The 15,440-nt window shown below is 49.5% G+C and overlaps 1 protein-coding gene across 3 annotated transcripts in view; it reads left to right on the forward strand.

The window, feature by feature from the left end:
- Positions 1 to 5,954, forward strand: part of Sh3bp2 (SH3 domain binding protein 2) — a 38,898-nt gene extending 32,944 nt beyond the window's left edge. For all 3 annotated transcript variants that reach the window (XM_021210404.1, XM_021210403.2, XM_021210402.1), the window contains exons 8-13: positions 1,035 to 1,683; positions 2,366 to 2,474; positions 2,711 to 2,766; positions 3,047 to 3,128; positions 4,128 to 4,187; positions 4,692 to 5,954. In XM_021210404.1, the coding sequence (XP_021066063.1) occupies positions 1,035 to 1,683; positions 2,366 to 2,474; positions 2,711 to 2,766; positions 3,047 to 3,128; positions 4,128 to 4,187; positions 4,692 to 4,829 (1,094 nt within the window). In that variant the 3' untranslated portion in view covers positions 4,830 to 5,954. The remainder of the gene's footprint in view (positions 1 to 1,034; positions 1,684 to 2,365; positions 2,475 to 2,710; positions 2,767 to 3,046; positions 3,129 to 4,127; positions 4,188 to 4,691) is intronic.
- Positions 5,955 to 15,440: the final 9,486 nt, after the last annotated feature.

The following is a 15,440-nucleotide window of genomic DNA, read 5'->3' on the forward strand; positions in this document are numbered from 1 at the left end:
ACCTTCTTATACCTTGTGCTTTCTCTGCTTCCTCCTCTCAGAACACTCCAGCTTTGTCTTGTCTGTCATAATGTCTTGGAACAATTGCCCATTTCTATTTTCCATCCTCCGCTGACCTATCCTTCCACCTTCTGTCTGGCTAGCTGTAGGTGTTGATGTCCTTGTTGGCTGCCTTCCGGCCAACTCTGCTGAGGCTCCTTCAGCGAGCAGACTGTTGGCTTTTATTTCCTATTCATACTTCTTACCTCAGTCCTCAACTTGATTACCCAGCTCCAAGGAGTCCTTGAGCTGTAAGTAGGCACATTCAGGGTACCTGTAGCCTTCATTGAACAATCTCTGCCACTCTCCCCCCTAACCCCTAGATCTCCCCAGCCCCTCACTGGCCTCATTCCTCCGGGTTCCTGGCGTTCTGGCTCTTCTTGCTCTTCTGTCTGCTGCGTTTACCTCTTGAGGGACATCCCCATCCTCCCTGTGACTGAGGGACACCCAGGTCTCAGGTCTCATTCCTTTCATGTCATTCCCACTTGTCCCAGACCTACTGTCCTGATACTCCATGTGACATCTGGGCTGGATGTCACCCTGTGCCTTTTGCTCGTTATAAGCACAGGCTTCCATCCTTGCCCAGTGGTTCTGTCCCATCCTGTTCACCTCTGTTGTGCAGAATTCACCCTTCCTCTTGCTCAAATGAAGGCCTGGGAATACTAATTCTGCTTACTTCTATCTGTGGGGGGCTTGAAAATGCTTCATGTAACATCTAGGCTGTAGAAACCTTACCTGGACTGTCTTCAGGGGTATGGATGGGAAGGACCTGAGAGCACTGGTGACTCCGGCCCAGGGAAAGCTGGGTGGCGGGCTAGATATTGGGCATTAGGTAGGGCAAGGGTGAGACACGACGGATGCATACTGAAAGCATGGCCACGAGAAATGCATACCTGGTTGGCTCCTGCTGCCTGTTGCTAGTATAGGATGGTGGTGGTTCAGCCCCTATGTGATGCCAACTTGCTTTGATTTTTTTTTTTTTTTTTGTCCTGCAGATGCCCTGACCTATCCACCAGCCTACCCACCACCCCCTGTGCCTGTACCTCGGAAGCCAGCCTTCTCTGACTTGCCCCGTGCCCACTCGTTCACCTCTAAAAGTCCAAGTCCCTTACTGCCACCCCCACCTCCTAAGCGAGGCCTTCCAGACACTGGCCCTGCCCCTGAGGATGCTAAGGATGCATTGGGCCTGAGGCGAGTAGAGCCTGGCCTCAGGGTGCCTGCCACCCCTCGGAGGATGAGTGATCCCCCAATGAGCAACGTACCTATCGTGCCCAACCTCCGGAAACATCCTTGCTTCCGGGACAGTGTGAATCCCGGCCCAGAACCCTGGACGCCTGGCCATGGGACTAGCTCTGTCTCCAGCTCTACCACCGTGGCCATTGCCACCTCTAGGAACTGTGACAAACTCAAATCATTCCACCTGTCTTCCCGAGGGCCACCCACATCTGAGCCCCCACCCGTGCCTGCTAATAAGCCCAAGTTCCTGAAGATAGCTGAAGAACCTTCCCCAAGGGAGGCAGCCAAGTCTGCACCTGTGCCCCCTGTGGCCCCCAGGCCTCCTGTGCAGAAGATGCCCGTGCCCGAGGCTACCGTTCGGCCTGCAGTGCTGCCTAGACCGGAGAGCACACCCCTTCCCCACCTCCAGTGAGTCTGGCTTGGGTGGTGCCTCTGTCTGCCAGCCAATAGGTTTCCTCAGCCCAGTCTGTTCTCTATCCAGCATCCCTTACATTCTGAGGGGAAACATTAGGTCCCCTGGCTGATTCAGTGGTACAGGTGATGTCTAGCCTTGTTCATCCTGCCATAGGTTTGTATCTCAGAGCGTGTGTGACTTCCTTTAATTCTCCCTACAGGCTTGGAGACTAGGCTCAAGAGGACTGCCCGCTACTTGTGCAGTGGGCTGGACTCTTACCATAGGTGTCCTTTGTAGTCAGATTGCATTGTTCAGCCTCCCCAAGTCTGTCCACCTCCCTGTAGCTTTAAGAGAGCTGCGACTTTGCCGTAGTCTCACAGACAATCAACAGTAGATCTTGGGCCAAGGCAGTGCCCAGTGCATTTATCCACTATATGATAATACCTGAGTTCAGGTGACCAGCACCCCTGCTTACCAGTATTAATGGCAGCCCTGATTTTGAAGCTGTCAGGACTAAGGTAACTCTTCTTCCTCCTTTGGGCGGTGAGCAAGGGTCTCAGAGCTCTGCTGTCCCGAGCAGTTACAGCCACAGGGGCCAGAGAAATCTGGCACCAGGGTTCCGATGGAGGAAAGGAAGGGGTGACCTATCTATGTCCGAGAGTGCTAATAATCTTGTCTTCCTCTTTATCACTCCAGGAGATCCCCCCCTGATGGACAGAGTTTCAGGGGCTTCTCCTTTGAAAAAGCCCGCCAGCCCTCACAGGCTGACACTGGCGAGGAGGACTCAGATGAAGACTATGAGAAGGTAAGACTGAGTGGAGGGCCCTGGTCCCACAGCCTGCAAGTGGGCAGACATGGGAGAGCTGTAGGCCGGGGGGCCTCACTGACTCTCCTGCACAAAGGGCTCTATAACTGGGCTTGAGGGGGGCGGGACACCAGGCAAAGCCCTGGATCCTGATGCAGGTGACAGCCAGCTAGGGCAGCAGTGAGGTGTGCAGGGGTCATTCATACTTTGACAGTAACACCGTTGGCCTCTTTCAGGTGCCGCTGCCTAACTCAGTGTTTGTCAACACCACAGAGTCCTGCGAGGTGGAAAGGTTAGTGCTTCTTGTACTTGCTGTGACAGTGTGAGGTCCCTTGTCTCCCTTGTTCACGTTGGTGTTGGGTAAGACCTGGGCCTTAGCACAGCAGGAAATGATAGCAGTGGGTCTGAATTGGGTTTTTTATTCTCATAAGCTCCTACTCAGCTTTATATCCTCTATTACAACCGAAAACCAAGAGTGGCCAGAGAGCCCAGTGGTGGAGTGGGGCTGGCAGGCACATCTTATGAAGGCTGTCTGGGGAGGTTCGCCCACCAACATGGCCGTTTTATTTTAGGTTGTTCAAAGCTACGGACCCCCGTGGAGAGCCTCAAGATGGGCTGTATTGCATTCGGAACTCCTCTACCAAGTCAGGGAAGGTAGGACAGCTGCTGAGGGACAGCTGTGCCACCAGAGCCTTCTGTCCTCTTACTTGGCACCTTAACTGAACTCTTGCTTTGGGGTTCTTGCCCGGTAGCACATTCTCTCTCTGTTCTTGGAACTCAAAGATTTCTATAAGTCGGGAGTAAATATGGCTGCCTTCCACTGGAGCCATACAGTGTGAATTAAGATGGGGTTTGTGCCCATCCCATCATCAGCCACCAAACCCAGATACTAATGCACATGCCAGCAAGATTCTGCTGAAGGGACCCTGATATAGCCGCCTCTTGTGAGGCTATGCCAGTGCCTGGCAAACACCAAAGTGGATGCTCGCAGACAGCTATTGGTTGGAACACAGGGCCCCCAATGGAGGAGCTAGAGAAAGTACCCAAGGAGCTGAAGGGGGCTGCAACCCTGTAGGTGGAACAACAATATGAACTAACCAGTACCCCCTGAGCTTGTGTCTCTAGCTGCATATGTAGCAGAAGATGGCCAATTAGGAATGAGAGGCCCCTTGGTCTTGCTAACTTTATATGACCAGCACAAGGGAAGGCCTGGGCCAAGTAGTGGGAGTGGGTGGGTAGGGGAGCAGGGGTGGGGGTGGGGGTATAGGGAACTTTCGGGATAGCATTTGTAATGTAAATAAAGAAAATTAAAAAAAAAAAAAAGATGGGGTTTGTGCAGAGGGAGCGGGGCCGTGTGGAGCATTAGAAGTAGCAAGAGGCATGAGGATGAGTATCCATTAACCCAGTACCTCACCTCCCTCACTCATGTGAGAGATGGTTCCTACTACTTAGCATCAGGGTCTCTCTAAGGGCAGAGGGATGACCTCCAAGGTGAGGGGCTATCTCTGTACAGGCGACTATAGCTAGAATGTAGCATCCATTATCCCTGAGATAAGAGCATCTAGCCAGTAATTGCTGCTACTCTCCTCAGGCTTTGCCGGCCAGTCCTACTGCCTCCTTTAAGCCCCCTGCCCCATATTTCCCTCCTTGTAGGTTTTGGTCGTGTGGGATGAATCTTCTAACAAAGTGAGGAATTATCGCATCTTTGAAAAGGTGGGAAAGTGGGCCCTGCTCTGAGGGTGGGGTTAAGGACACTGGCTTCAAGGCTTAGCAAGAGCCAAGCGAGTCCCCGACAGGATTTGTCAGTGGGACACTGGATTGGTCCCTCCATAACATTAGCCTTTCCCTGTCCTTTGTCCTCCACCTCATCTCCATGGTCTCAGCCTTCTTCCTCTCCTAACCTTGATTTGTCATTAGCTTACTCTAGAAGTACTGGGTAGCCACCCTTGGCCCTTGGTTTTATTCTCAAACCCTGCTCTGAGAGCAGTTCTCACATGGGACCCTTGAGGCTAAGGAAAGAGGGTACTAACAGACAACCTCAAGAACCCAGGCCTGATGTGTGTGGACAACGAGGGAACATGGGCAGCTAGGAGCAAGCCTGACTATCAGTTTCATCGTTACCACTGACCTGCTCTAAAAAGCTGGGGGAAGAGGTCAGGGGGATATAGGCAGTGGGCTACTCAGTCCCTGCTGAGCCTGCTTCCTTTCTTCCTGCAGGATTCTAAGTTCTACCTGGAAGGTGAGGTTCTGTTTGCAAGTGTGGGCAGCATGGTAGAACACTACCACACCCATGTGCTGCCCAGCCATCAGAGCCTGTTGCTGCGGCACCCATATGGCTACGCTGGGCCCAGGTGACATCCATTCCACACAGCTGTTGGGTGGAAGCAGCCCCGGGGCCACAGCCCTGCCACAAAGATGGAGACCAAGTTGCATGGGAAGATGAACAGGAATGGGCTTGACGTCAGACCTCATCGACGTGACACCTAGCTGCAGTGAGCAGGCTGGGTTCCAAGCTGGAGAAGGCCACAATTACTAAAGGACTGGCTGGATGACTTGGCCCATCCAGCTACTCCATGACCCATCTCTCAAGAACCCAGGTCTGGTGACTAAGTGCTGCCTGGGCTTCGACGGCACACAATCGGGTCCCTATAGCATACCTACTCTGTAGTGGGTTGGGACCAAGCAAGGCTGGGTTAGTTGAATGGAACCTAAGCCTTGATCTAGGACCCATAGGAATGCTAAGACATAGGGATGCTCTAGGAGGGACCATTGCCTCTCAATAAATCAGAGATGACCTTTGTCTCAATGACCAGGGTTTGATTGGCACAGAGCGGGCAGCAGGCTCTACTGAGCACCACCAATGTCCAGGTAGAGAGCTACTGAGAGCAGCCCTAATGGGTGGTCTTTAGTGTTCCAGGGCACAGGCTGCTGAGTGACCTCACTGGGAGAGATAGCTAAATAATGGACCAGGATCCACCTGGATCTGTCAATCTTCTCTGGAGCCTGAACTTGAAATCCCCAATTAGCAGTTATTGAGCGACTGTGCGACTGGTCTGGTACTGGAGCGGGTTGCTGGCTGTGAGCAGCCCCTCATCCAGCTTGGCCAAACTTACTCTAGAGCAGGTCAGTCAGTATGAGGTGCTGTGTTCTGGGAAGCCACATGGGGGATCCGGGAGCTTGGAGTCCAGTTGGGGGGAGGGAGGAGGAGGTTGGGGGAGGTTCCAGTAAGACTTCTTATAGAAGTCCTGGCCAGAGTGAAGTGGGACAGGCCAAGGATGGGTGGGGGATAGTGGCATCCACGTACCCCCAAGTAGTTTGGTGATCCCAATTGGTCCAGGCCACACCCCTGGCACAGCCGTCTAGACTGAACTTTTTCTGTGAAAATAAATGCATTTGGAGGTCAGGGCAGCCATCTGACTTCATATGCACTTTATGTTGAAGAAGAAGAAGGTTGTTTTTTAATTTTATTATTTTTATGCACATGAGTGTCTTGACTGCATGGATGTCTGTGTATCATGTGTATGCACCTGGTGCCCAGGGCACATAGAAGAGTGTGTCGATCTCCTGGGATTGGAGTTATGAATGGTTGTGAGCTGCTACGTGGATGCTGGGAATTAAACCAGGCTCCTCTGGCAGAGCAGCCAGAGCTCTTTAAGTGCTGAGCCATCTCTCCAGCCCTAGAGGAGAGGAGTTTACATAGATCCTAGAGCAAGAACCCGGCTTGTGCTCAGTAGCCAGGGACTGCTGTCTAGTAAGGGGAGCCTTGGTTTGCGATGCTCCACCCCCAATTCCTGTATTTTGGAAGCTTCAAATTTGTCGATGTGGGAGGCTCTGTCCCCCGGGTATCATGGGGTGTGGTGAGTGACAGACATTGGATTCCAGTGGCCATCTGCTTCCAGGAACCAGAGTGAATCTCTGCAGATGTTTCTTTTTAGCCTGCCAGGGAGAGGGGTCAGGATGCCAGGGTCACATTTAGGGTGTATGGAACTTTTGGTATTTTGAACAATCCCTCAAGGGGCAATCATTTTTTTCCTCCCTTCCTAGACTAAACCAGGGACTGGGGTCATGGAAATGGCCACAGTGTCCATTTCTGTAAAATATAAAACAGAAGCAGATGATCCCATGCCTAGGAATCTGCTGAGTGTGCACCGGCCTGCAGAGCACCTGCTGTGGAGACCAGCTCATTGGCTAATATGTTTCAAGCCCAGGGGTAGAAGATTTAAGGATTCTCTGGGTCAGAGCCATGTGATGGATCCTCCAGGCAGACTAAACGTGGTGTTCAAGGCCTACCTAGGGGTTTCATACAACCTTGTTCTTTTGTACTCCGGACCAGCTGCCACAGCTATCTACCTCTTTGAACTGACCCAAGTCCAGGGCCTTATTTGCAAGATTGTGTACAGGGGTTGATGGTGGAGTCCTGCCCTTCAGCATGAAAGAGGAATTCACAGTGTGGTGGTTACTATGTATTGAACACTTTGGGCATTTGTGTTGCTGAGCTGGAGTAGTAGACCCATTTTTAAGTGAGAGACTGGAGAAGGCTGAGTTTGAGTCTCAGCTTTGCTACTTACTGTCATGTGAACCCATCACTGCTTACTGCTCTGAGTAGAGACTCCTACCTGGCTCCCTGACACTTCTCTAGCCACCACTAGTCACTGGGATATCTGGTCAGCTCCGCTTCCCTCCCATAGCTCCCAGGGACCCTCACCCACCCCAAGAGCCATAGCTCTGGGGGAGCAAATTTGCCTTCTGGATCCCAGTGTTTGGGGATGGGCAACAGAAGCTCCAGGTAAACTTAAACACTTCTTTCTACAGCGAGAGAAACTGAAGCCCAGAGACGGTTCTCTGACTTGTCTGCCATTATGATGTGTTCATAAAAGGCTTCAGTTTGGAGTCTGAGGAACGGAGGTCGCATGGGAAGCATCCCAGGGAGGAACAGTTTTATGTTTCCTGATATCAAAGTGTGGAGAGCCTTTGCTCTCTAAGATTTAGATATTTGTTGGTAAAAGGGTTTTCATTTATTGTTTACACGGCTAGAGATGGAACCCCAGAGTCTTGCTAGTGTTAGAGGTAAGTGTTCTACCACTGAGCTATAGTCTTGGTCCAGTAGTTTTATATAAGTGCCAGTTGCTCCCACTCTGGGTCATGTTTCTGGGTGTTCCCCTTATCAACTGGACCCCCCCAGATACAGCTTCATCCCCAATACAGGCCAACATAATAGAGAAGAGGCTTTGACGCCAGCCCTGGGGAGAATCCCTAGACAATGCCGGGGCCTACAGAGTAGATCTAGGGCCTGAACCAGATCCACGTGCCTGAGAACAAGAAAGGAGAACAGCACAGATCTGAACCTCACTGGACCCCTTGGATACACCCTGCAAGCATCTCCCTGCATCTTCTGTCTCCTCCATCTGGTTAAGACTGCCTGGCTATGGAGTCCTTAAGGAAACCTTTTCTTGGAGAAGGGGCAGCAGCAGGGAGACTGGAGAGGCAGGGCAGACCTCTGACTCATCTACCCTTCTACACAGGCACTCAGCTTCCTGACAGCTGTCCTCGGACTGCCCAAGAGCTGTTCCCCTCACATGGCTCTGAGCCCAAGAGCTGTCCCCTCACACGGCTCTGAGCTCAGGAGCTGCTCCCCTCACACAGCTCTGAGCTCAGGAAACTCCTTTTCTTCTTCGTTTCCTGTGAAATAAGACACACAGAAATGTAAATATAAATGTGCGGTGTGGCAAGCTGCAAAGGGTGTCTACGATGGCGGAGGAGCAGACACTTCTTATCACAGCCTCCCCTCCTCAGCCCTGGCTTTGGTGAATCTCATGGTCTTTTAATCTTCACCCATCCCGGCGCTTTCCTGTTTTTGTGTTTTGTAGCAACAGAATCCTACAGATGCAATCTTTGGCATCCCACTCCGTTGGCTCAGTATCAGATTTGCTCGAATTGCCACACATAGCTAACTTTGTTCAAGTCCGTTGTTGAAACAGTTCCCTTGTGTGACTGCATCACTGCTGGCAGAGCCAGTTCACTGTACATGGATGTCTGATAGTTTCCATTTGGGGACAATTACAGATAGTGCTGCCAGCAGCCATCTTACCCATGATGCATCATTTCTCTATGGTCTTTTGCCGTTTCCCCAGAATGGAGCTGAGAGAACCCCTTGGCTCTGGTCCCTTGCCAGTGCTTGGGGCTGCTGGAGATTTGATTTTTGCCAGTCTGGGGGCTTCTCTTACGGTGTGTGAATGTTTTGCCTGCATGTATGTGTGTCCACTGTCTGTGTGCCTAGTGCTCACAGAGCCCAAACTGCACTGGATCCCCTAGAACTAGCTTTTAAATGGTTTGAGCCACCATGTACCTGCTGAAATTAAATGTGGGTCCTCTGGAAGAGCAGCCATACTCTCACCATTGAGGTACCTCTCTAGCCAGTGTTTTTAGTTTTAGAGACAGGGTGTTGCTATATAACCCAGGCTGGCCTCTGACTTACTGTGTAGACAAAGCTGGCCCTGAACTTGTTGGTGTTTCTCTTCCCTGTGCCTCACAAGTACTGGGATTACGGGGGAGGGGGGTGCACCACCAAACCCTGGCTGTTCTTTTTCTATTCTTTTAAACTGAGCAATTAAAAAAAAAAAAAAAAAAAAAAAAAGGCTTGTCTATTTACTTAATTTATGTGAGCTGTCTTCAGACACACCAGAAGAGGGCATCAGATCCCATTACAGATGGTTGTGAGCCACCATGTGGTTGTTGGAATCTGAACTCGGGACCTTCGGAAGAGCAGTCAGTGCTCTTACCTGCTGAGCCATCTCACCAGCCCCTTGATCAACTTTTTTTTTTTTTTTAAAGATAGATTTTCTTTCTTTCTTTCTTTCTTTTTTTTTTTTGATTTATTTATTTATTATATGCAGGTACACTGTAGCTGTCTTCAGACACTCCAGAAGAGGGCATCAGATCTTGTTAGGGATGGTTGTGAGTCACCATGTGGTTGCTGGGATTTGAACTCTGGACCTTCGGAAGAGCAGTCGGGTACTCTTACCCACTGAGCCATCTCACCAGCCCCCTTGATCAACTTTTAAAACGTCATTCTGTTTCCTCCCCCCTTTTCCTAGTTAGAATGTCTCCTATCTAATTTTAGAGTTAATACTCTTCTTCTTAGAGATCACAAAGTCCTCACTGGGCCTTAATTCACATCCTTTATGACATTCATATTCTCTCTCTCTCTCTCTCTCTCTCTCTCTCTCTCTCTCTCTCTCTGTGTGTGTGTGTGTGTGTGTGTGTGTGTGTGTGTGTGTGTGAGATCTGCATGTGTGAAGTCAGAGGTCAATCTTGGGTGTTGGTCTTTGCCTCCTTTCATGGTCTCTGTCTCGGTCTCGGTCTTTCTTGATTTATTTTATGTGTATAGCCTTTTTTTTTGTCTGAGATCCTCTGGGATCTGTGTGCCTGGGAATTGACCCAGACTCTCCTGCAATAGCAACAAATGCTCTTAACTGCCAAGCCATCTCTCTAACCTGAGGCAAGGTCCCTTGTTTGCTGCTGCATATATTGGACTGTGAACTTCAGGTTTTCCTCTCTCTGCTTCCAGCCTTGCTGCAGGAACACTGGGATTACAGCTGCATGCTGCTGTGTCTTCTTTTCCAAGGGTTCTGGAGATTTGAACTCAAGTCCTCCTGTAGCCATAAGTAATATCCAATCTCTCTCTCTTCCCTACCCATTCTATGAGCCTTTTTTGGAGTGGCACTTGGTTTCTTCTAATTAGTTGATTCTTCTGCCCTTCTTGGGCATGTTGCTCAACTTGCCTGCTTATAGTTAATTCCCATGGGAGTGACCAGGGCTGTCTGCCTTCCTCCCAGTTGTCTATAGGCTGGGGCTGTAGCGCTGTAGTGGAGGAGCACTTGCTTAGCATGGGTGAAGCCCGTGTTTTAATACTCACTGCTGGGGTTGGGGAATGTTCTTGTGGCAGACATTCCTTCTAGTATACATTGTATATATTACATAGTTGTTACTCCTATTTACAAGAATGAGGGGCTGGTGAGCTGTCTCAGTAGGTAAAAGCAATTGCTGCCAAGCCTGATGAACAGAATTTGATCCCTGGAACCCACATGGTGGAAGGGGAAAAGTGACTTGTGCAAGTTGCTCTATGACCTCCACACACATGCCAGGCCATGTATGTGTATGTATAGACAGTAATTAAATATACATTAAAAAACAAAAAATGCCAGCCAGGTATATGGTGCAAGCCTTTATTCCCAGCACTCAGGAGGTAGGGGTAAGTGGATTTCTGGGTTTGAGGCTAGTCTGGTCTACAGAGCGAGTTCCAGAATCTCTAGGCTACACAGTTATTCCAGCCAAACTGGTTACCATTTTCAGTGATTACTAATTTACTTACATGNGTTCTAAGTGATTAGGTAGCAGTCAGCTTCGCCTTTACTAGGTCCCCTAGTAGACATGACCTCTCTGGTAATCAGGACCTCTAGACCTAAGAAAACTTAATGGAGCAGAATTTCCCAAGTGGGCCACTGGGAATTACAACTTCCGTGAGAGAGCCTCATAAAACAGTTTTTGGTCCAAAGTGCACTACTTACTGGACAAAGCCATTTTGTCTCCAGGTCTGTGCTGCATCTGAATCTTAATGCAGTTATTCTATTACCCCAGTGAAATGACTTCTGGATGGTGCAGTATGTGGCAGGAACAGTGAGTGTCACGTGCCTATTGCCACAATACCTTTGCATAAAAAAACCCTGATACTAGGCAGGTCTATTATGGTTCCATCTCAGCAAATCAGACTCTTTGTAAGTTATTTCAAAGAATTTAATTTTTAAGTTTATTTCTTCTCTTTTCTCTTTTGTTCTTTCTCCCTCTCTCCCTCTCTCTTCTCTCTCTCTCTCTCTCTCTCTCTCTCTCTCTCTCTCTCTCTCTCTGTCTGATAGAGTCTCATTGTGTACCTTTGGCTGGCCTCTATGTAGACGATACCAGTTTCAAACTTAGAGAGATCTTGCCTACCTCTACCCCCGGAGTACTGGGATTGAAGGCATGTGCCACCACACCCAGCAAGAATTATTTTTAAAGTATGTGCATACATGTATATCTGCATGTGGGTCTGTGCACATTTGAGTGCAAGTGCCCACGGAGTACAAAGGAATGTGTTGAATCTCCGGTCGCTGGACTTACAGGAAACAGTTCTAAACTTATGGACAGTTCTAAACTGACATGGGTTCTAGAAATCACATTTGGTCCTCTGCAAGGGCACTATGCTCTCTTAACTGCCGAGGTATCTCTCTAGCTTCCATTTTGTAAATTTTTGAATTATAGTTCTTGCTAAAGTACGGAAGGAAGAAAAAGCAAACACACACCCAAGCATGTAGTAATCCATGTAATCCATGTTAGCTTTGCCTTCTAGGAAGAAGGACCCCAGTGTAATCACCTTGTCCCCAAGGGTCGGTTGGTTTGCCAAGGGGTTCAGATACAGCTTTTGATGCTTACAGGATGGAACTCTGGTAGCATTAATACATGGGCCAGCGGGCTGGTGAGATGGCTCAGTGGGTAAGAACACCGACTGCTCTTCAGAAGGTCTGGAGTTCAAATCCCAGCAACCACATGGTGGCTCATAACCATCTGTAACAAGATCTGACTCCCTCTTCTGGAGTGTCTGAAGACAGCTACAGTGTACTTACATATAATAAATAAATAAATCTTTGAAAAAAATACATGGGCCAGCTTCTGTTAAAAGGAGTGCTTACAGGGCTGGAGAGATGGTTCAGTGGTTAAGAGTACTGACTGCTCTTCCGAAGGTCCTGAGTTCAAATCCCAGCAACCACATGGTGGCTCATAACCATCTGTAACAAGATCTGACTCCCTCTTCTGGAGTGTCTGAAGACAGCTACAGTGTACTTACATATAATAAATAAATAAATCTTTGAAAAAAATACATGGGCCAGCTTCTGTTAAAAGGAGTGCTTACAGGGCTGGAGAGATGGCTCAGCAGTTAGGAACTCTTGCTGCACTTCTGTAGGATCTAAGTTCTTTCCTCAGCACCCGTGTTGGGTGGCTAATAACTACCTTAACTCCAGCTCTAGATGATCTGACTGTCTCTTCTGGCTTCCACTGGCACCAGTATAAACATGGTACATAAATGGATACAAATACATACACATAAGTAAAAATAATACAAAGCAAATCTTGGGCTCAGAGGTTACAAGCCCTTGCTGCACTTGAAGAGGACCCAGGTCCAGTTCCCAAAACCCACATGGTGACTCACAACTATGTGTAACTCTAAATCTAGGGGATCCAGTGCTGCCTTCTGACCTTCAAGGGCTCCAGCCATCTACAAGGTGGTACGTGTGTAATGCACAGATCTTTATCTGGTCTGGTCGGGTATGGTGGCACATGCCTTTAATCCCAGAATTTGGGAGGCAAAGGCAGGCAGATCTCTGTGAGTTCAAAGGCCAGTGTGGTGTACATAGTTCCAGGACAGTCAGAGCTACATAGCGAAACCCTGTCTACAAAAAAACACACAAACCAAAGATCTTCATCCTTGTTGTCAATTCCCATAAGCCCATCCACATGCCTCTCCCTCAGACCAATCCATCTTCTCTAGCTTCTAGACAGTCACTTCCAGGCTCCTGATCAGTTAGCTGAGCCATTTACCACACAGCCCCTGAGTCCAACCCACATTCCTTTCCACACAGTGGCAGTGGCCAAGTTGCCTCTGGAATAATATCTCACCGTTATGTTCCAGTGGACACACAGCAGTGATAGACTCCTTTCAGCTTACACCAACAAACCAAGACAAACAGCTTTTTCCTCAGCTGTCATTGTTGTAACAGGGTCCTGGGCCTTAGCAGGCCCCGAGACCTTAACACAACAGACTCCATGATGGAAGTCTTGTTCAGGCTTTAAAGCTCATCGAGTAGATGGAGCCACCTGCTAAAACGAAAACAAAGGCCCAGTCCCTCAGAGTCCGTAGGTCTGGGAAAGTCTCCGCATGTACTAACTAACCTTGCCCTTTGGCTTCTGTAGTTCTACTGGCTGACTGTTCTTGTTCACTGAAGTGTGTCAACCTAGCTTAAAAGGACTCTAAAAAGGGCTCAGTGCTACCTGAGATCCCAAGCACCCAGTGTAGTCACCAGCCAGCCACTAAAGACTTTGTATTGACTTAAACCTATGTCCAAACAGCATTCTCTAGAGAATACACACACACGGTTGTGACATGCAGAATCCTTATATGTAGCACACATGCACATGAACTAGGAGACAGTGGATTATAGTAGTGAGGGGCTTGGGGTTTCTGGGTCAGTATCTCTGGTTCTGGTTGAACCCACTTCAGGGCTCAGTAGCATTTAGAAGTGACTTAACCAGTACCTTTCCTTTTGTGTATATGTATGAATGTGATATATGTATGTTGGGTGTATGTGTACACATGTGCTGAGGCCAGGTCAGGCCACTAGGTATATTTTCTTTATCAGTCTCTGCCTTTAGTCCCTTGAGACAGGGTGTCTCACTGAACCTAGAGCTAGTGTGGCAGCCAGCAGGCCCCAGTAATCCCCATCTCCACCTTCAGTAGCTGGGTTACAGGGGTGCATGGTCATGCCCTGCTTTTTACGAGTGCTGGGGATGGAAACTCAGGTCCTCATGCGTGGGCAACAAGCGCCCTTAACTGCTGAGCCATCTCCCCTACTTGAGCTCCTTGAATTTTTTACTTTAAATTTTCAAATATTTCTGCCCTTCCACCCCCCACTTCCATTTTCTGGGTCTCCAGTGGCACATCGATTAGGTCTACGAAGTCCTACAGTTCCCTGGTAAGCTGTACAATTTTTCCCAGTTTCTTCAAACTGTGCATTTGCCCCATGTCTTCAAGTTAAGAAATCGCTTCTTTTGCTGACAAATTGTCTCCTGACCCCATTCAGCGTTTTGTCACCTCAGACACTGTGGAGTTTTTCATCTGTACATGTCTGATTTATATTTCATTTTTATATCTGCATGTACGGGCAGGTTTTAATCACTCACCCCTCTCTCCCTTCAGCAAACTTTCACTGGCATCTCTTACGGGTCAGACTTGTTGCTGAGTGTGAGTGCTGGGGAAACTGAAGTGATAGAACAGACTTGAGGCTCTGTCAAAAAGGTCATCTGAGAACAGTCAACATGTAGGGCAAATGTTCCTAGGGCAGAGGGAACTGCCTGGAATCCACAACCTCTCTGACCCTTATGGCGTCAAACTCAGAGCTCCTGCTGTGAGGAGAGGCTCATACTTCTGGATACCATACTTCTGTCACTTGCCAGGCTCGAGGCTTCAACCTTTAGTGGTTTGAAGGAAACCAGGAGCTGGACCCCTTTGTTTCCTTTGGGTCTTTTAGAATTCCGATGACAGGGGAGACAGTAGTGACTTGGTCCTTAGGTTAGTTTACCAGGTCGCTGCCAGGTGGACAGGTTCTGCCAAGGCCTCACCTAGCCTCATTCCCAGCCTCTGAAGAGGCCTCGGTGTTTGTTAATCCACTCTCATCCGGCGGGCCCTTCCTGTCTGTGGAGCTTTCTTTATCAGAGCACACACAGACGTCGCAGTCCCGACTCCACCCTGATTGACAGCTCGGTCTCCCAAACTACCTACTGATCTTCTCGCCTGCAGCGCACCTAGACCGGGTCCGTTTGCAGTCAGTGGGAGAACTAGCGTTGCTGTGAGCAGATGCACCAGCCCGCCGTCCCGGACGCAGGCTGCAGCGGCCAAAGAGACCGCTAATCCCACGGTGACACTGCCTTCAGCCGGAGGCCAGAGTCTACCCTTCTCTCCGCCTCCCAGGGCCCCGCCCTTCTCCGGGCCTGCCCCTTGCTTAAGATTGACCAATAGTAGCGGGTAGTGCTGGACGGCGGTAGGGCGTTCAGACCAATGGGGCCGCGCATTGTTGGGCCGCAGCGCCGCAGGCCGCACCCAGCTCGGCGGCGGGGGCGAGTAGAGAGAGGGGTGAGGGTTGAGGGCGGGAGAGGACGAGG

Source organism: Mus pahari, chromosome 13 (genome assembly GCF_900095145.1).
Source record: "Mus pahari chromosome 13, PAHARI_EIJ_v1.1, whole genome shotgun sequence".
NCBI classification, from domain to species: domain Eukaryota; kingdom Metazoa; phylum Chordata; class Mammalia; order Rodentia; family Muridae; genus Mus; species Mus pahari.